Source organism: Columba livia, chromosome 3, assembly GCF_036013475.1.
Source record: "Columba livia isolate bColLiv1 breed racing homer chromosome 3, bColLiv1.pat.W.v2, whole genome shotgun sequence".
In the NCBI taxonomy this organism is placed as follows: Eukaryota; Metazoa; Chordata; class Aves; order Columbiformes; family Columbidae; genus Columba; species Columba livia.
The window spans coordinates 80,080,069-80,101,496 of NC_088604.1; the positions used below are offsets into that span (position 1 = coordinate 80,080,069).

At 35.9% G+C, this 21,428-nt stretch overlaps 1 protein-coding gene across 8 annotated transcripts in view; it reads left to right on the plus strand.

Annotated features, from left to right (window-relative positions):
- The window catches only part of RYR2 (ryanodine receptor 2), a 397,519-nt gene extending 387,090 nt beyond the window's left edge, over window positions 1–10,429 (plus strand). For all 8 annotated transcript variants that reach the window (XM_065057819.1, XM_065057821.1, XM_065057823.1 and 5 more), the window contains 6 exons: window positions 1,031–1,165; window positions 2,651–2,807; window positions 4,593–4,657; window positions 5,902–6,002; window positions 7,499–7,550; window positions 9,143–10,429. In XM_065057819.1, coding sequence (XP_064913891.1) covers window positions 1,031–1,165; window positions 2,651–2,807; window positions 4,593–4,657; window positions 5,902–6,002; window positions 7,499–7,550; window positions 9,143–9,238 — 606 coding nt within the window. In that variant the 3' untranslated portion in view covers window positions 9,239–10,429. The remainder of the gene's footprint in view (window positions 1–1,030; window positions 1,166–2,650; window positions 2,808–4,592; window positions 4,658–5,901; window positions 6,003–7,498; window positions 7,551–9,142) is intronic.
- The last annotated feature ends 10,999 nt before the right edge of the window (window positions 10,430–21,428 follow it).

A 21,428-nucleotide genomic window follows, 5' to 3' on the forward strand; every position in this document is an offset into this window, starting at 1 on the left:
TAACATGAGACTTAGTATTCCTCAATTCTGATGACCTTTCTAGTTCAAAGGACCTTTATAAACAATTTTTCATTATAAAAAAGCCATCCTTGTTCTGCTTAGGAGATACTCCAGCAAAGCAGCTAATATGATTCTAATTCAAGTGGGCTGGGAATAATAACATAAAGGTCTTCTCTGTTGTGTATACTTAGGTGCTGTTGTAGTAAGATGGAACTTTATATAACATAGGTGCTTTAGAAGTCTGGTGGCAAGTGCCATTTTGAAATTTACCATTAGCAATGATTTTTTTATAAATGCAAAGGGTGATTGATTTAACTGTGCCTTCAAATGCACTGTCCTTGTCAACATTTTTTATGAAGTAATAAGCATTTAAATGGACACATATTATATTTAAAAATAGCTAGTGAAGCATATGGCATGTAGAAGGCTATTAACTATGAACTCACCTTGAGAAACTGTTATTTTTTATAATGCATGTGGCAAACTTAGGTTTCACCTGTGGAACAAAAATTGTATCTTGTGAAGTTACAGAAATTGACATAACTGCATTCTTTCCCCCTAAAGGAACAGAATTTCTTAAATTCTTAATTCTGATTTCTTAAAAGAACAAAAAAGTGAAAAAACCAGTCTGCACATGAAAAGAAGTGAAGTATTCTATTTTTTAAAAGGAGCCCTGAAGTTTTAGCAAAATAGTGTTATTTATGATAAGGAACTTTTTAGGTCTCGCAGCTATGCCAGTGAAATATTGCAGGATATTTCCGCTCATTTCCAGCTGCTTTTCAGAAAGCTCAAGGCAATATTTTGCTTCAGCTGAGCAGTGTGGTATTTGTTGCAGGTGAAATGAAAATTCTTTGCATGAAAATATGCGGATATATTATCAAATATTACAAAGTCATGCAGAGATAGAAAAAAAAAGTTCTCCTTCTGTTAGTACCTATTAGATTATTTGTTACCTTTTGTTTTTGCAAAGAAAACTATATAGTGTAATTCTGTGATGGTGTTATATCCACTCTATAATCTTTTCTTCCAGCTTGTCCTAACAGTGGGATTGCTGGCAGTAGTTGTATACTTGTATACAGTTGTGGCATTCAATTTTTTCCGCAAGTTCTACAACAAGAGTGAAGATGGTGATATGCCAGACATGAAATGTGATGATATGCTAACAGTAAGTGCTATTTTGCTTTCTGGATTTTTTTCTTAAACTGTTACATTTTTCCTGACCTTCTTGTAATTCCTATTCATACTGTCGTATCAGTAGCCAGTAACAGGAAAGACTATACTTGAAGGCAAAAGAACAAATATAATTAACCCTAACAACTAGATATACCCTGTGTATGTTAAGCAAACACATCTGTAAATTAATAGAAGAAATGGGATGGTATTCTTTGTTATAGTTTCTCAAAAAAATGAGAGACAACTACAAGCTGTGAAGCTGAGCTGAGCCTGTTAAAGGGCAGCACTTCTGAATCCTGAAGTTCTACAGGCCATTCAGGAAGGCCAGTTATAGGCAAGGGCTTTCATAAGTAATTTAGGTACTGAAATGCTTGTTTAAGCTTGGAAATCTCTCAGTTTCCCATAGTATGAATTGCCACGGTTAACTCCAATTGGTGATTCTGTTACTGAAATCTCTTCTGTGCTCAGAAAAACTGAAAATTATTTTGTACTTACTAAGACAGTGACAGGCTTTGCAGTTGTGGATGGTAGGTAGAGCTTAAATCACAAAGAATTTCTAAGATGAGTTGCCATTAATACACTTACAAAAGAGGCTATAATATTGTACAGGAATGCGTTAGAATAACGTGATAAGTTACAAAATCAGGGTTGTCTACAAAACAGTAAGACTTGCAATGTGATTTTATTTTATTTTTTTAAAGGGAATATATCTTTATTTTTAGAAAGATAAAAATAACTTTTAAAACTTTATAGATAACATTACATTCACTCATTAAGTAATGATTGACTTTCAATAGTGAAATAGTGAAATAAAAACTATATCTAAAAATGGTTTCATTTTTCAGCCATTGTATTTTACCATAGCAATTTCTTACATAAGGAATTTTGGGGCTAAGTGTGGTGTAGAAATAAAATAATGGGGGTTTTGTATGGTTAGGTTTTAGAAGTTAGTTATTCTTATTGTGATCACAACTTTTTCATAGGGACTGAGAACCTTGCAAAGCTACTTAAAGAACTCCAGAACTCTGAGACTGACATAATAATTTTCTATTAAATTATATCATGATAAACCGGAAAGTTTGCATTATCAGCATCCCACGTATCTATACTGAGAGACCTATTATACCACTTTTCAGATCATAATTTCACAGTATTAGTCTCAGACTTTTTCCATCATTAGCCTGTTCTCCACATGAACATTCTCAAAGGCTTTTTTTTAACTTTTATTTGAAACACCAAAGATAGGGAAAGCCATTCCTTTTTTTTCTTGAACTGCTACATAATTACAGAATGTGAAATACAGTAGCTTCGGCCCCCTCAGAACTACACATAACCTCAAAGAGGAGAAAAAGATAACTTGATATAGTGTAATTGCTAGACCATAGAGCAGTTCTGCCAATTACTGAATTTGAAACAATGGATATTTTTACTTTTAGCTGCAGATGAACTTTGTACTCCTTTGTTTTGTGTTTTCTAGTGCTACATGTTTCACATGTACGTTGGAGTACGTGCAGGTGGAGGCATTGGGGACGAAATAGAGGATCCAGCAGGAGATGAATATGAAATCTATCGGATTATCTTTGATATCACCTTCTTCTTCTTTGTGATTGTCATCCTGCTTGCAATTATTCAAGGTATATATTAGTAACCCATGATGAGACTGAAAGCGTAATTTAGCAGTACAAAGATCTTAGTGCTGTGGTAATCATGCACCTAAGATTCGACAAGGACACCAAGGCACATCATGAAGAACACATACTGTAAATCACACCCAGATGGCTTTTATCCATATGCTGTTCTTTCTAGTCTCTGTAAAATCAACAGGGTCCAACTGCATCAGTGGAAACAAGAAAACTTCTTTGCTGTGAGGTTACTGGTGTCGCTACAGTTTCTGTCTTCTCACTGCCCTTTCTAAAAGCCTGTAAACAATCAGCAAGAGAAGTGATTAGAAATCTTGTGGCATACCTTAAGATTGTCTTTCAGCATAACCCACACTTTATGAGCTTCTGTGGACAAAATCAGGAGCAGGTGCTGGTCAATATTTCACTTGCCAGCATCCAATGTTCTTGACTGTCTGGCAGATCTTCAGATTTGGTGGTAGTGATGTGAAAATTGGAATGTAGCTTTAAGAGGCTTAATCTTTTCTTACTCAAAACCTCTGTTTGGTGTGATGCTTGCTTACCTGAACAATGTCAGAGTAAAGAAAGGTTATTGGTATGAAACAGCTTTAGTATTAATGTATCCTGGTTCATGACAATGAAAAGTCAGCTACTATCACGTTAGCTTCTGAATCTGAGTGAAACTATTTGACTGATCGTGTGTCTTGCTGTTGTAATTTGGATAGTGGATACTGAATTTTGGGAAGTCAGTGTTTTTTCTATTACGTTTGAATTAATGCTGTTTAATGTTGTTATCTATAGTACTTAAAAGCCCTATCTGTTTACGTATTATACCTTCAAAAGACTGTCAAGATTGCACAGAAGATCATATTTGATTAAAGTTTGCATAACTTAACAGAAGTATATTCTTGATTTTGGAAAAATGTGTAATGATTTTTGCTAGATTCAGTTGCTTTTATAAATAGTGATAGCTATTGCTTTCTGTCAGCCAACAGTTAGCTAACTTATGATGATTTTACCAGCACCAAGTATGCTTTCTCACTTCCTGCAAGGAAGTTTAGAACGTGACTCTGAGCTTTTGGTAAATTGTTTATAACTCTTACTGAAGCAACAAGCTGTTTAAAGGGCTTGGGGAGGGTACTAAAATTTTTATAGCCTGAAATGGCATATCTCCTACTGTTTGTTTCTTCATTTTGTGTGTGGCTGAAGAGTTAGAGGCCTTAGCTGTCAAGCTTTCAGTATAATTCTCATCTGGTATTCATCAGTTTTACAGTACAGTAGTGTCAGTAAGTTAGTCCTTATTTGTATTGGGGTAAGTGAAGGGAGAATCATAAAGAATTTATGATCTGAGACTTGGAACCTCTGGTGGTCTTTCTTCTTTTCTTTCTATATCTTCCTGAAATTACCCTTTACTTATTCAGAGCTCTGACAGTGGTGCCTTGTACTACATGACAATCATAATGATAGAGGACACACAGAGCTCTGGGCCATGTGATAATGCCTGAGCTCTGTTAAAAGTGCAGTAGTATTCTTTCCATAGTAAAACTTCCATCACTGTAAAACCGTACGTGTCTTCATGTACTAAATTGAGAGTAAAACATAAGTCTGCTTGTCCCATTTTACAATTCCAAATGGTGCTGCCAGCCGTGTTACGTATAGCCATTTTTCTTTGACTTGCTCATTTTTTTCACATGTTGAGGTGGTGTTGTGGTCTTCGGACTGTATATTGACTTCTCTTTTAGTATTCTTTGTTACAGTTCTGTTCTTTAATATTATCTATTATTTTAACTTAAATCTTAGGTTTAATTATTGATGCTTTTGGTGAGTTAAGAGATCAACAAGAGCAAGTTAAGGAAGACATGGAGGTAAGAATATGTAATTGCTGAACCATACCCACTTTTCATATTGCATGAATGTCTGTTTTCAGTGTGATCTGGCTAGTGGAGAGTTTTTTTTAAGCTAAGATGAAAATACAGTTTTGTACATGGTTCAATATCATACATTGTCCCGGATGAGATTCTGCGCTCACATCTCAGTTCATTAGATGGAAATAATAACTGAGATATTTTTAATTGACTTTTTCTATATCTATTAAAATATAACAACTTACATAAGTAGTTCTGTTAGTACCCAGTAAAGTTATTTTTAGACAATTTTATTTAAACTCTGCTAGCATTCGGGATCTGAATAGTGTTTATCACTCTTTGCTGCTTCTTGTGAAAGAGGTGTGCTAAGGTTTGGCAGATGCTCCCTGCTATCTTGCATGTCTCTTTACATGGGACGTGAAGCCAGGTTGTCTAAACTGATATTCTGCTCTAAGCATATTTTGAATTTGTTTGCCAGTTCCTAGTAGGGATTTTTTTGATACCTGCAGATCAAGTGCGGCCAGTTTTTTGCTGGCAGTGGTAAGTTAACAAAAATTCAGACAAAAAGCCCAACATCTTATTTTTTCATGGCTTTTTAAAGTTTAAACTAGTCCCTTTATCTTCATTTTTGTAAGAAAAATCCTTGTACATCTCTGTATATCATAATGAATTACATGTCCATAGCTACAGACTAGAGGTTTCTAACATGAAGTGTTAAAATTGTCATGTTGCACTTAATCTCAGATATAGACTTTTTGGTTAATCTATGTGTGAAGGTAACCTGTACTTCATGATTTTCTGTTCTGTCATTTAAATATGACTATAAGAACTCAAAGTGTTGCGTACTTACTGTGTTTGTTAATCTAAACTTTGAGCACATTCAGTTTCAGCTCTACAAGCACAACAGGCACTGAGGTAAATATTGCCATATATTAAGTAGGTGCTACTTACAATGTTAAAGGAGAGATCAACTTTGACCATTGTATGCCGTTCTTTCTCCTGATGCCTGTTCATTTACAACTGGCAAAGATTTTTTAATTTTATTCTGATGGCCGTTAAATTCTATTGAAGTATTTTGGCTGTGGTATCCAGGCCCAGTCATTAAAAGAAAAACCTTTTTGTTCAGCACATATTATACATGATGCATTGCCATTTTCAAGAAAATTGTTCCTTTTTTATTGGCCTTTCTGAAAGGGAGACAGGGTTATATATAGTGTTGAAGTACTCTGTATTCTTTCTTTCAGACAAAGTGCTTTATCTGTGGAATAGGAAATGACTACTTTGATACAGTGCCCCATGGCTTTGAAACACACACACTTCAGGAGCACAACTTGGCCAATTATTTGTGAGTACAGGAAAAATGAACTCACTAACTTGTGACCCTTGCAGCCTCTGCAAGTACCTGTTTGGCTCTCTTGCAGCAGTCAGTACTGTTTCGCTTTGATGTGCACTCATGTTGTCTGAATGTATAATTCAGTAGTGATGGGACCAAGGAATGAACACACTTTATTACCCTGATTCCAGCTTGGTTGTGACACACCAAGTTTGTGTGAGCTAGAAGATACAAACCAGGAACTTCGTATGTGGTTGTGGAGGTGGTGTAAGCTACAGAGAAATAGTCTGACCTGTCCTGGAGACTGCTGGAGACCGTGCACAAGCAAAGGAGTATGGCAAAAGAGGAAAAGCTTACACTGGACAAAATATTTTGAGTGGGGTGCTGAGGCTGACCTAGAGATCCTGGGACAAAGGGAAGTAGGAAAACTGGAACAAGGAGCTAGAGAGGGGAGGAATCAGATTAAGGGCATCAGGTCCACCTTTGGAAAATCCATGCAGAGCATCAGTGACCACTAAGCGCTCTCTTTTTAAATCTGGAAATAAAACCATATATCAGGTCCACAATTGCTGTATCATACTATTCCTCTCCTGTCAAATACACACAAAAATCTAGTGCCAAACACATTTTTTTTGCCAGTGCTGTCAGTACGAAGAAATAAAATTTGTGTCTATAAGCTAGCAGTGTATATGCACAAAATAACGAGACTGTAAACCAAACATCTCTGTGAAGAACTTTCACCTGAAAAAACTGGTTGTGCAAACAAAATGCATTTTAAAACACCATCATATGGCATTTTCCTGCTCACAAAGCACTACAGAAATAACATACTGTAGCATACTTATCCTAAGCACATCATGCTAAGAAAATATTTTTTTATATTTTTATGTCTGTTCATATTTTATATTTTTACATATTATTGGAGAGAATACTATTATGAGTGAAATTTTGAAATCATCGCCTAGTGGTGAGCAGAGATCTCAAACCCAAAAGCTAATACGTTTTTAAAACTACAAGTTCTGTTTTATGTATGTTGATCTTCAGTTACATGCACTAGTAAAATATCCCTAACCTATAATTTCAATAAGAGAAATCTCTTAATAATCTTCAGCATTTCTTATTCTTTGTGGGGAGAGGGGAAAAAGCAGTTCCAATGGTTATTCTCTGTCTACTTCCAAGTTGGTGTTTATGGGCAAGAAAATGTTTATTATAATTTTCAGATTAGAAAGCTTAGAATGTCTTCAGTTAAACTGAGTTGTTATTTACTGTAAATCAAACAATCTCTTGCAGTTTAGCATAGTATTAATTGAACAATGAGTGAATGTCAGCAGTTTCAGGATAGTAAATTTAGTGTGTCTGGGAATATTACCATAAATAGAGCTCTAGAAGTTGTAAATCCATGAACAGCATTATCGCTGTAAACAACATGCTGAAGAATATCCATCCCTCTGCGGGTTGCCTAATGTTTCCACATATTGTGTTAATAATAGCTGTTTCTTTGCTTGTAGGTTTTTTCTGATGTATCTTATTAACAAAGATGAAACAGAGCATACAGGACAGGTAGGTTGAGCAACTGTATGAATATAAACAGGTATTAAATAAGACTGATTCTAAAATAAAAATAATTCAGGCTTGGCAAAACTTAGTATTCTAATTAACAGCTCCCTATATGGTATGTAACTTAATTGTCATTCTTCTAAACAATTCTTAAGCCTTTGCTAGCTTAATATTAGATTATCAATTCTGTAGTACTTTAATTTCCTATTTTGTTATCTGACTTGTTATTCTTAAATTGTTACTTCTACAAAATACAAATACAGAGTACAAACAAAAATAATGAGAAACAGAACATTTAAGCATCCTGTGAAAGCAGCACTCTTAATTTCTTCCTGTGGATTCTTTTTTAATAGTCTTTGTCCTTGATTATTTTCTATATATAATCTTCTATGGTTACAATCTTGGAAAGACCTTGTGCATAGATTTAAAATGAAACCTGTGAGAGCAGTTTTCCCTGAAGGTTTCTATCTTGCTGTTGTCCTTTCAAACTTCTGGTTCTTCCTTCAACTTCCTTTAAGTATACTTAAAGTCAGTACAAGAAAGTGTCAAACTTACAGACTACTGTTTTTCTCTAGTGATAGTCTTGCAGATGGCTAAACAAATGCTCCCATGTTGCAGATGAGAAAACAAAACCCCTGAAGTTCATCATATACGTAGCCATGCAGATTTGTGTCAGAGGGATGATTTGCCATAAATCTATGTAGCTTACTCTTTCTGAACTCTGATGTATTTACTGGGCAATTATAATGATCTTATTTGCATAAATCTTCAGAGCCTTTTCCAGTATCAGATTTTATGTATTTGTTTTGCTGTTTTTGAACAACCATTTGTCATTTGAGAATTTAATATTAAATGAGATTTTTTTTTTAAAGTATTTTTTCTTGGCATAGAGTATGTCCTACTACATTCACTGAAGATGGATTTCTGCTAACTATTCAGTTTTGATACCATTAGCTGATAAACTGAAAATTGAGAGTGCTTCATACTAAATAACTTGTGTAACACATATCCTTTCTACCATGGCATTTATATAATAAAAAGCACATTTAATTGCTGTGATCAAAATAAAAATAAACTGACATATCCTTTACTATTCTTCAGACTACCTAGAGACAGATCCTTACCTGAATAAATAATCAGAAAGAAAACAAAAAACACCACCACTGATTCAGAAAATATTGCTCTACTAAGAAATACCATTAAAGGCCATTTTATTTTATTTGTGTGTAGGCATGTAGACTGATGCAGAAATTCAGTCAAATTTCTATGACAAAAAATATTCTGTTTACCCTGGCATTTGTCTTGTGACCAGCTTTAATTGAGCTTTACAGTGCTCCTGGATGTGCAATAAGAGCTAAACTACCTGGTTCTCTCTGTGTTTCTCTGCTGCTTTTTGACTAGGCGACAAAAATCCAGAAGTTACTCTAAACCGATAAAAATCATTAACATTATTTTGTAGATTGATATGTAACAACCTGATATACACAGAATGAAAAAAAATCAGCAGCAGTATATAAATAGAGGAGGAAAAAAACTCATGGTTGGTGCTTTCTCATTGAATCATGTTAAGCTGTTTAAATTGTGTTTTTTTTCAGGAATCCTATGTATGGAAAATGTATCAAGAACGGTGCTGGGAGTTTTTCCCTGCCGGTGATTGCTTCCGAAAACAATATGAAGACCAGCTCAACTAAACAGAGATGAGGATTTCTAGATGAAAATATGTCCATGTATTTCCCAACTCTTCTGGGAATGTCTATCAGATTTCTTAAATCCCCAAAGCTGTGTGCTTTTTGGAGCACCAAAGCTATGTTTTTAATGACCCAACTGCACTTTTATTTTCTTGTGTATTTGCTTTGAGAACACTGGAGTAAAGAACAGTGAAAAATAACAGCAACTTTGGAAAACAAACCAACCATTTGCACACACAAAATATATCCCTATAGATAACATGCACACATAAGAAGAGAATCGAGACAGCTTATTTCTGAAACTGCCATATGATGCCCTTGTCTATAGGATCTCACATGGGGTGGCATGGTAGCAACACTCATTCAATCTGTTTATTTCATCATCCTGGAAGGAACTATATGTAGTTCGCAGAGCACTGTAAAAGATTGTTGTGGACACTACGTTGTGGGGAAATAGTGCCTTACTATATGTGGGTTGAGCTATGCAGAAGATGAGCGCATGATGACATCTTTTTTTTCCTTTGTCTTCTCTTTCTTTCAAGTTACTATTTATTTTGTGGTTTTGGTGGGTTTGGGAGGAAGGGATTTGATTGTGCACATCTTTTCAAGTGACTGGAGTGTCTCAGGACAAGGTTAGGTTATTCTCATCAAATTCATTTCACGTTTACCTTCCTCTTTAGCTTTTGCTCTTGTTTTGGTAATGCTCTGATACAACACTGCAACTTTATGAAGTCTTTGTATGAAAACAAGACAACTGCAAAAAACACTTTAACAAGAAATGTTTCATTGCATGTTTATTATGCAAGTTTAAAACAATCAAAAAAACAACCTTCAGAAGCAAGTTGATCAACATGAAAAAACATTCACGATAATTATATCCATAGTAATAAAGTGTTGTGGGCTTTATTGTACATCCGGAACAAATGTCATCAGCCAACAATGTATATGTTATGAATTTGACAGTAGGTTTGGTTTCATTTCTTTTTCTTTCATTTCTGCCACCTGTGATTGATAGTGGAATTGAAGATTTTCTTGTTAAATTATTTTTTAAAAGCAAAGCTGAAGCAATATCCATTCAGGGACTCCATCGGTTGCATCATGAAACACCAATGATGTGTACATCACTCCATTTTGAGTCCTTTTCAATTGTAATGCCAGTCTTTACAAATAAAAACAGATTCAGAATGGAAACAAGCTGGTTTTGGTAGCATTTGAGGTTTCTGTTATGGAGTCTTTGCCTTAATCTCTGAATTAATTCTACCCACTTCAAAACAGGATTAAGCTGCTGTTTTCTTAATCAAAGTTCCTGGGTTGGTTTTGATTTTTGTTTGTTTGTTTTCTCCTGGACTTCTTGCTGTTCTGTTCCTCCACCTTATTTCTGAACAGACTACAGTTTTGTCATAAAATAAACTGACTGTATCAATGTTCAGTTATAACTAAGAGAAGTTGTAACTAAAGAAATAATCCTTAAAATTCTACAATCTTTGAGGCCAGAGGCTGGGCAGGCTGGTGATGGTGGGAGGGGCAGATACAGCAGCTACGATTTGTACTCAGGTCTTAAATGAACCCCACCCAGTATGGAGTATTCACTCCAGCTTTGTCTTCCTTATTTAGCATAACTCTATAAATGATTTTAATTAGCCTTTCTGGGATTTTAAGATAAGATCTAGAAATGGGAGATGATTGCAAGATGTTCCTTTGGGAGTGTACAACATGAGAACAGTTTTCATGTGACACTAGGCAAACACTCTATTTTGATTCTGCGCACTTTGTTGAAAAATATGTAGCTAATGATTCTGGCTAATACTTCACTATTCCTTTGTCTTGAAAACAAATTCAAATGAACTTTGTGGGCAAATACCAGAATAAAAGTGACATGTTTCTTTACCTCAGTGTCCATGTCACAAAGCCTCTGGAGCATCCTTGCTTGTTGAATCCAGTATGCTGTGTAACAAATACAGGTGAAGCCACACTTAAACTCGAGATCACGATGAGGTGTGCAAAGTTTCTTTTCAAGTACGAAAAGTCTTCATTTATTTATACCTTTCACAGAAGCAATTTCCTACAACTAAGAACTGGTTCAGTAGAGTTTGCATGGTTAGTGTTCAGTGCTGAAAAAGAATGGGAACTGGCTTGGGCAGAGCTCCAGCACCTGGGTGATACTGTCCCCTTGGTAGTGGCTGTGAGTCCCTGGAACTGGGCATTTCCTGCTTCCTTCAGTGCACAAAACTTGCCACTGACAGCCTTTTTCTTAACACTTAAAACATCTAATTCAAGAAAAGAAGACCACTTTGAAATTAAAAATAAGACTACATATCATAAGAAACTGGTTTATTTTCAAAGCATGCCTTTCATGTGATTCATACTGTTCCTGACACTAATGTGCACTTTTAAGGGGATTGTATTATTCAGGCAGGCCACAAACTACATGTTACACACTGTAGTGTCCAAGCTAATACCATTTAATTTGTTTTAGTATTAGACAAAGTTGAAGTGAAGTCTTAGATTTTATTAAGACTTACTGAACTTACTGTGAAAAACGCAACTTCCTTGAATTTTTGTGTTGTAAAAGAGTCAGTGAAATAAACAATGTGATCATATGAATACAGCCAACCAATACAGACAATACACTGCTTTAATAGTTGTATCAAAATAAATTAACATGGACAGATGTGTCCTATGTACTAGTGCAATGTACAGGAGCAGGTAATAATATGCCACCTGAAAACTGCAATTTTATATCAAAGAAATTCAATTACAGTGCTTATGCACATGCTATTTAAGATAATATTATACTGACACACATATTTGTGTATGCTAATGCTTTTTTTAACAGTTAGCTGAATTTACTGTTTGTGTCAGTAAAACTGTAGTTTTCAGGAGGAACTCTTGCCCTTTATTGAAGATAGCAGGGAGAGCATTACTGCTGTTTACCTCTGAATGCTAAGAGGATTGAGATCTAAACCTGGGGATCCTAGTGCATACATGTTGACTCTAGGGAAGAAACCTGTTTATATGTTGTTTCACTTAGTTAGAACAGAGTTACCTCAGGTTTGTTACACCTTCTTCCAATATTCTGTCCTTATGTATTTCCTTTCCCTAAAACTTTGAAGCTTGTTTTTTTTTTTTACTGAGACAATCACACAAAATAGAAGACAAGAAAAGAACACTGCAATATCCTTGGGTCTGTGCATTACTCCAACACTAATCTCTTTGTCTTGGCCACTAATGTGCTGTTTAAGTTGTTGAATGTCTTCTATCTAGTTTTATTCACAATTATCTTTTTGTTTGTTTGGATATTTGTTCAGGCAAAAGGATGTGCATACTCTAGGTGGTAACGACGACCCTTCTCAGCAGTTGTTGGGGATCTCTGGCAATGGCAGGCAAGAGTTGAGGGAATTTTTGATAAGAACAGCTTGCTTTTCTAGTAACACATAAGCATGGGCTGATCTGCAGCTACAGAGGTTCAACCTACACAATTTGGTACAGTAGATATACAGTTGAAAGTAGGATTTCATCCTGAAACCTTTGATGAGCTCTGCTTCTGCACTAACTCTTGTAATGGAATTTCTTTTTTTTTCCTGTTAAACTCATAAGAACTCTATAAGTGAAAAGGGTTGAAAACCAGAATTTTTATGAAGTTTTTGTTGTATGTTTTAAGTAGACACCGATTCATTTTTGAGGTTTTCATGATATATTTTAAAATTATTTTTCTGTTATAAGGGAGCATTAGGATCCAAATTCAGAATTAAGGTCTTATGGTGTCAGCTGCCACATCTGTTAGTAACAAAACTGCAGTCTCTAGCCTTAAAAAGCTGAAGGCCTGTGCAAAGGACAAGAGACAATCTGTAATTTCAGTGTACGGACAGGACAGGTCAAGTTTGCAGTAGCATAACATCAGGAACAGAATAGGTAATGGTGAAAAATTGATCAGCTGCCTACTTACTGATCAGCTGCAACATAACTGAGAAGAAAAAAAACTTAGTAGGAGGACAAGTCAGTTGGTCTTATGCGTAGCAAGTTTTTTTAAGCATACTGGTTTGGTTTGTTTTTTTTTCTTTCCCCTCCAGTAAATTACTGCTGCATAAAATCCCCCAAGCTCTGTTTCACTATTTTTTTTTCTGTTATTTTTGATAAATATTCCCTTACTGTAGATTTAAAGAATACACTTGCTGCTAATCTTTGGGAAACATTAGCATTGTTGTAGCTTGCTGTGTTTGAATTTCAGATGAACATGCTCATTTCAACTATTTCTCCAGTCTGTGTCTTTGAAGGAAAATTTGCTGCTAATTAACCACTCTGTATTCATGAGCAAAAGAAGTACCTGACTAATGCTAACATCTTTTCTCCTTCCTGCTCAGCTTTTGAGATATGTTAGAACAGTGCCATGAATTGCTTTAAAATTAGGTATTGGGCATTAACCCAAATCTGTCATGTTTCCTTCTCTCTCAACAATTACTGTGCTTAAGTCTTATGATTCATGCAGCTCTGTCTTCTGTAACATATGGTGGCAGAAAGTAGAATTCAGCAAAGTATGAGGGGGGGTGTTTTTTTAACATTTGATAATTATGCCAATAGGCCTGTAGGTTTTCTAAAGAAAAGGCACAATGCGAAAATACTTTGAATTGACTGGGAAAATCTGCTAAGAACTGACTTTACTGTGTTACAGTTAAGTATACATTGTAATTAAAGTTGGATAATTTCATTTTCAGTGTTAATAAAAATGTTACTATGATAAAGTGGACAATGAAGTTAGGTAAAATCCAGGAACATCAAACTCCTTAAGGAGCTCCTAGTGAGTGGACACCCTGTATTGTTTGAAAACTTCACAGTTGTTTTGCTTCCAGTGGTTCAAGGAATGGAAAACTAAGATTAAAGGGCTTGAAATTATTTTAAATCTTGAAAAATTACTAGAGAACAAAACATAATGAGAGTGAAATGGCAGGAGTAGAGGTTTGTGAACTTTTGTTATATTTCTTTGGAGATGAAGAAATTGCAGTACTTACAAAGAACGTGTTGCTCACAGCTTTGAGCTGTGCTGTGCCCATCACGCAGATCGGCAGGAAGGGCAGCAGGATGGATGACATCTGGCTTCAACAGTGGCATCCAGCCGAGGCTGCTGCTCCATCCCGGGGCAGCGTGCCCAAACCAGCATCAGTGCATCTGATTCTGAAGGAGTCCCTTCCCCACCTACCTCAGTGCCAGGGAGAGGATGACAACTGACCACCTGTGTTGTCTCAGTTGTGTTATTTGCTCTGTCTTCTGGCAGTGGACTCCATGGTGCTCTACCTGCCGATACACAGACTCTTCCTCAGAAGATATTAAAGTTAGATTAATTAGGCAGCTACTCAGTGCTGACAAGGAGTATCCTTTCATCATGCAGTCCATCCTAATGGAAGGAAAGAAGTCTATCCACTGGCTGAGACATAAACTAGTAGTATGACTGGACTGTATAGCAGACAGTTTATTTTCAGCTCTGTGCAAAGAAGATAGAATTTCAGGAACAAAGTAAAATATTGTGGATGTTTTAAGTATCTACAATCTATATCAGAATAAATAGCCTCACAGATTTAACATAACTACTAAGCTGTTTTTAAGTGCTTCACAATGTTACCCTGAGGTGTTAATAGATCAGGTCATTGCTATTGAATACTAATAAAATGTTAAAAGCCAAAAATCAGTGCAGCTCTTAGCTATTCAAAAATATTATTGTCCTCAACACTCATCTACATGTCCTGCTTTAAACTTATTCAGGTGATGGGAAAAATTATTATCTTTCTCTGGAGCCTGTTGTTTTAGAAGATGGTGGTTTGTGGTGTTCTGTGCACATCTGGAAAACCATTCAGTATTTAAATAGATATGGCAGAATGGAATGAGATTGGGACAGGGAATATAAACACTGAATTTATTTTCTTCACTGGTTCTTCATGCTTGAACAACTGCGGAATTAATAATAATTTAAATAGAAGAGCATAAAGATAGATGCATTATTGCAGAATTTGCCTGTCCCTGGCTCAGCTTTCATTGTTCTTGACTATAAGTTTGTTTTCTGTTTTCTTGGGCTTCTGCACCTTATCAAGAGGTGGATATCACATACTTTGCAGTACTTCAAAGTGATTATATAAAAAAGCAAAAATAATCCTGGATTGTTTCAGAGTAATGTAATACAATTTTCTTAACTGTTAGTCTTTTACAATTTAAAGAGACTATTTCTCATTTAAATTTTGCTTCTAAATATTATTTCAGATTTCCTCTGGAGAGTCACAGACTGTTATGTTTAATATCTAGATGGAATTATTTTTATCTTTTTCCAAACCTTTAGCTGTGTGGATGACCTTTAACATCTAAATAGTGTGCAAATATAGGGTAGAGACTTTCCAGTACTGAGTGCTCATGGCAGTCTCCAAAATATATAATTTATGGTATATAAAAATGTTGCCTCTATATGCTTAATGGAACTGATGTATAATTAATTATTTTTTATCCTATATATGTAAGGCTTTTGTAAGAAATTACTGTGCAATCTGCAATTGCAGTAGCCTTTTATTGGGAGTAATTTGATTAAAAAAAAAATCAAGGTAACTTATATGCTTGTAAAAATAATATGCACATTTCACCTAAAACATTTTTCTGCAGGCTATGAATTCCTCACTGTAGGAATCCAACAGATTTTTAAAAGCTAGTTAAAAAAAAAGCTTCTTGGGGTGAGTCTGAATAATACGGCTCAAATTGTGCTTGTGCCTGGGAGAACTGTTAGAAAACAATTCACTTTAGGTTTTCCTCCTGTTGTTTGTTGCTTAACTTGCCAACTGGGGCAACATAAGCTACAAAAACCAGAGCTGTGAGAGGAACTTACTGTATAAGGCTCTTTTACAGTTAACATTGTGCACATATGAACATCTCTTCACTAAGTGTGATCCGGTTACCCAGCTTGCAGATTAATCATGGTTTGCATGCAGGAACATCTCTGCTGGCATTGTTTTGACCAACTTTGACCTACAGCCAGCAGACAAATTTATTTGTTGTGCTTGTGGTCTTACCACTGCAGATTTGTGAAACTCAAATGTCTGTGAGCTCTACTAGCTGATCATTCTTTTTGCCTTTGCATGCTCACTGTATCTCTCTATGCCTTAGTTTGCATTCCCAAGATTTGCATTATTTTTGTTGCCTGATATCCCTGTTTCTTTACTATATGTAAATTGTTATATGCTCCAGAAACACACAAGCCTGTAGCCAGTGGGTCCTAAGTGATTAGAATTAACCTAACATGGAGAACTTGTTGGGGCCAAATGAGTTCTGGCTCAGGTAGCTGGATCTGGGCTGCTGTGTTTCTTGGTTATATGCTCCCTTCTTCTCTTCTGTGGACATGGCACACACAGAGAGATGATACGTACTTGTCCAGTTGCATAGGAGCAGTGAAGGGTTCCAAACAAATATAGCAGGCAGGAGATGGCAATCCCGAACAAATGAATGAACCAACCTACGAAATTTTTACGCAATCCTGAGTGGCCCCCAAGGAAGGAGATGGCCAGGAGTGGGGAAAATGGATTGTTTTGATGACAGTAACTTTATTCAATTTACATGCTTACTGAAGGACAACTGAGAAACATATAAGAAGTGTTGTGTGTTTGTTGTGTGTGTGATGTTTATAGAAGTCTCGGATCTATGGTATGGATTATGTGCTGTGCGTGTATGGCAGAGCTGGTTACATGGCTGTGAAAACACTCCTACTTGTGCAATAGTCTGTGTGACCTGTGCAGCTGGCCAGTGTAAGGGCTAACTAGGGAAGAATTAACATATTTGTAATGGAAAAAACCCCTGTTTGATGCATACAGTTACCCTTCGATACTTTATTAATGCTATTACATGGTGAAATTATACACTACCCTCTTAAATAAGTACTCAAAATGAAATTAACTTACTCAAAACTGGATCTGAAAGGTTGATGTTTCTGTAATACTGCTTTTGCAAATCACCTGTATTCTTAATATGATACAAATTAATCAAGCTGGTCTACTTTGGAGGCATAAGATAAGCTTAAATATAACATTAGGAAGAAAGGTTTATTTTATAGCAACTCAGAATTCCTTTTCATTAAAAATAATATAGTTTTCTGTCTAAGGCCAAGTGAACAAATAACAATTCTAGAAAAGAACTATTAGTACATCCTAGTTTATCCAGCTATTCTACAATTTTGAGACATTAGTACTTTTAAGAAGCTGTTAGAAAGTATTTTATATTAGTGGTTATTTAGAGACTGGTTTGTTGCATTGAGCAATCATGAGTTGTGAATGTTCACATTATAAGAATAAATTGTCTGGGAGGCAGTATAAGCATTTATGAGGTCCCAGAAATAAGTAGGTGAATTCAGTAAAACATGATCTGCAAACTAATCATAATCAATGAAAGAAAGATGACCAGTAATTATTAGCTTTTTTTTTTTTTTTTGGGGGGGGGGAAGATGGGGACGAAATTACTTAGAAAATAGATATTTAATGACTTAAAACAATTAGGTATCCTCTACAGAAGTACAGAAAATAAGTCAGAATTGAAAGCTTATTTATAAAGTAGTAAAGTTTTTGATATGTAATTGTTGCCTTAAGGAAAAACATTTAAAATACAGTCTTTGTATTACACTTATTTAGAATTGGTCTTTTTAAGCAGAATAGGGAGCAACCTCTAGCTAAATGCCACTTAGAAAATAAAATAAGATACAGTGAGAAAATTGTTGTGTTGCAACAATTTTACAAATGGCCGAATTTGGCAGGGGGAGAGGGGCAGATACATGCCTGAGCACTGCTTGTGTGGTGATATTGTAGCAAGCATATAGTGTTCCTGCTTTGTTAATGTCAGCTGAGTGTAGGGTTATTTATACAACGTTTTCACTTGGAGCTTCAAGTATAAAACAATTAAACATTTACCTGTATAAGATTACTTTCATGCTTCAGAAAAAGCAATAGTGAAGAACAAAGGAGTCAGAAATTCAGTTATTTTGCTTAGTATCTTTTCATGGTTCATTTAACTCAGTAAAATTAATTGTTATGCAGTATAAAAGCGATGAAAGCTTATTTAACATTTATTTCATATTCTTGGAAAAAATCCAGGTGTGGTGTTGTGGGGTGGCTTTTCTCTTGTGCATGGAACTCTGATCCCAGTTCTTGAAGAAACTTTAGAAATCATAAAAGAAATCATAAATCTTAATCATGAAAATGATGAAATTCAGGCTTTGCATTTCACATGCTGTCCTCATAAAATACTTTTAAATATTCTTAAACATATTCTCAAATATTCTTAAACATATTTTATTTTAATATTCTTAAACATATTTTATGCATTCACAGTAGTTGGCTCCTGCAATTGCTTGTTTTGATTCAAGCAGGACTGCAGGTACATAAACTTTCTGTAGGCTTTTATAGCTAGGGAAGCCAGTGACAGCTTTAAAGGAGGACAAGTTGTGAGACAGTTGCACTGAAAGATTTTATGATTGCTCTGATTCAGTCCTTTAAAACAAAGGCTTCCTGATAATGTTGAATGCACTGTAATTCATGTATTTTTAAAAGCAGGAGAGAGCATAAATGCAATGTTTTTGTCTAGTTTTTGTGTAGTATAGACTGTAATATTTTATGAAGTTGTGCATAACAAATTGTATTTGAAGAAAGTATCTCTCTCAGGAGCCCTGCTTTTCTGATCTGAAGACAGCAGACTACACAGAAACATATACTGCCTTATTTATTCCAGTGTTTGATCAGCCTCACTTAAAGAAATTAAAAACCTTATTTGTAGTGTTACTTCATCCAATACAGTGAACAGCATTTTTTTCTGTGCTTATCTAAAGCACTTTTTCATACCCTATTTTTCATGTCCACAAAGACGCTTATTCTCTATTGAGTCATCTCTCAGTTTTGATAAACTAAGCACACTGAATTCTTTACATTTTTCTCTGTTAGATGATTTCTTCAGACCTCATTAACTGTGTGTTTTGAAAAGCATGTTTATTCAAGCATGGATAGCAGAATCATGTGCATTGTAAAAGCACTGTGGTATATCTTTATCTAGTGTCATATACAGAGAGAATCAAGTGAACACTCATATGACTTATTTATGCTGCTAAGGTTTTCTAAAATCCTTTTTAATGAAGCATCATGCTGAAAACATGAATATATTTGCTTGAACAATATGACATTTGCATCTTCTCCAAACCCACTGCTTTTTGGGGTAAGATTGTATTCCCTGTTCATGAATCTGTGACTTAAAACTATTAAAAATGACCAAACAATCAAAATCCAAAACCTTATATTACTGTTCTGTCCTCATTACTGTACTGCTCTCATCATGTAAGAGTTATTGAGCTGTGTGACCTTTACAACACTTAAAATAGTTACCAGTAAAAATACTGCTGGCTACCAAATGCTAATTCCTGGGAAATCCCTTATGGAAGCTTTCACTTCTGGGTTTTCTAAAATGCTGCAAGAAAATGTTCTACATCCATTTATGAAAGGAAAATAATTAATTATTTATACTCTCCCTTTGTTCAAGTAATCAGACTTTCACAGAGATCTGAAAAACCTTTGGATATCAACGTTCAGTCCAACAGTTCCCCACCTTGCCTGGCCAAACTACCCCAGGACTTCTAGGCACCATGATCCTACAACATTTCCTTTCTTTTCCCTTTTCTCTCCTTTTTTTAATGGCGGAGCAGCAAGGTGAGGGACCACAGTGACCTTTCTGGGTTGCTTGAGGCTGTGAAAAGGCATCTGCAAGGGAGTGTCTTTCAGACAAAGAACACTTTCTCTCTTCACTGCATAGGCTCCAAATGGTTCCTGCACCATTGAAAGACATTTTGGTAATGACTTCTAGATATGAGGAGCTCTAGGAATTTCATTAACATGGAAAGGGTTCTTCGCTTAGCATTAGTTGAGTTTCCTCAAAGGGACTGATTATGCATTTCCAAAAATTATGGTATGAATAGGAGCCATAATTTACCTCTTTTGATGACACTTTCTCTTCAAAGGATCTGGTCTTTGCATTGACATCTGTTATTGTCCCCTTCTGAATTCCTCTTACAATGTTTAGGGGGCTCAGAGGAAATGACATTTTAGCTGACATTTGGAAGGCAGGTTTTTTATTTATTTACTTTCTTCTTCAGTTTTCAATGCCCATCATACTTATTTCCATTCAAATTAATTCCTGCATGTTTAGCTGCACTGATATTTTGGCTGATATTTTGTAGCACCAGATGAATTCCCCATTGAAGTGTGGCAGCCACAGCCACCTGTGCAGGAAAGGCAGTACTGTCTGTGGGATAAAACATATGACCAAGTGCCAGGCCTGCCTGCTTCCTCTGAGCTTTCTCATAGAAGTTGTAATGTCCATGTGAGAATTATAACAGAACCATCTTGTGACAAATTCCCCGATGGTAGAGCACAGCAAGATGACATGGAGGTCAACATCTGCAGTACCCTGTTCAGGATTGCAATACCCTTGCCAGCAGTGTTCCACCCTCCATACCATGTTCTTACTCTCCCTCTTCTCCAATACTTGTTCTTTCCAGTGTAAAACTCAGTCAGCAGGTTGATGTGAGAGTAGCCCTTGCCCCTTGCTCCTGTGTCTCTTCGCAGTGGTGCATGATTGCACTCAGGGCTGTGCCGTGGGAAGTGCGAGATGGAGCGTGTCCTTGGGAGTTGACCATGGGCACACCAACCCTCTGGCCAGGGGAAAACCAGGTCACATTGCCTTGGGCTGGTTTCAGAAGGACCAGCCTATTCTTGCACTTCAGAATGAGGAGGTTCACTTCCTTGTGCTAAAGGAATACTCAATATGTCAATATTGACTAAAGGGAAGCTACTCTACTGCCTGCCCCCCCCCCCCAATACTAGTGTGATTACTATTTAACTACATTAGAATGAAAACTGTTTATGGGCAGAGTGTTTTTGCTGTAATTTATAAAAATTATGTGAGGATGAAAGAGAAAAGTTTGTGACCATAGTTGATATGAGTACTTATACTTCCAGTCACTTACTGAAGTAAGTGTATAAATCAAAACACTGTCATACTGCAGATAGTGTTCAGGAAACCAAAGTGCTGCCCTAAAGGCCTTTATATTTTCGTCCTTTCAAATGGTAAGATATGTGGTATCTCACTTATTATCCCTACTTTTGCCAACTTTTTCACAGTTGTTAGCAAATGTAGCCAT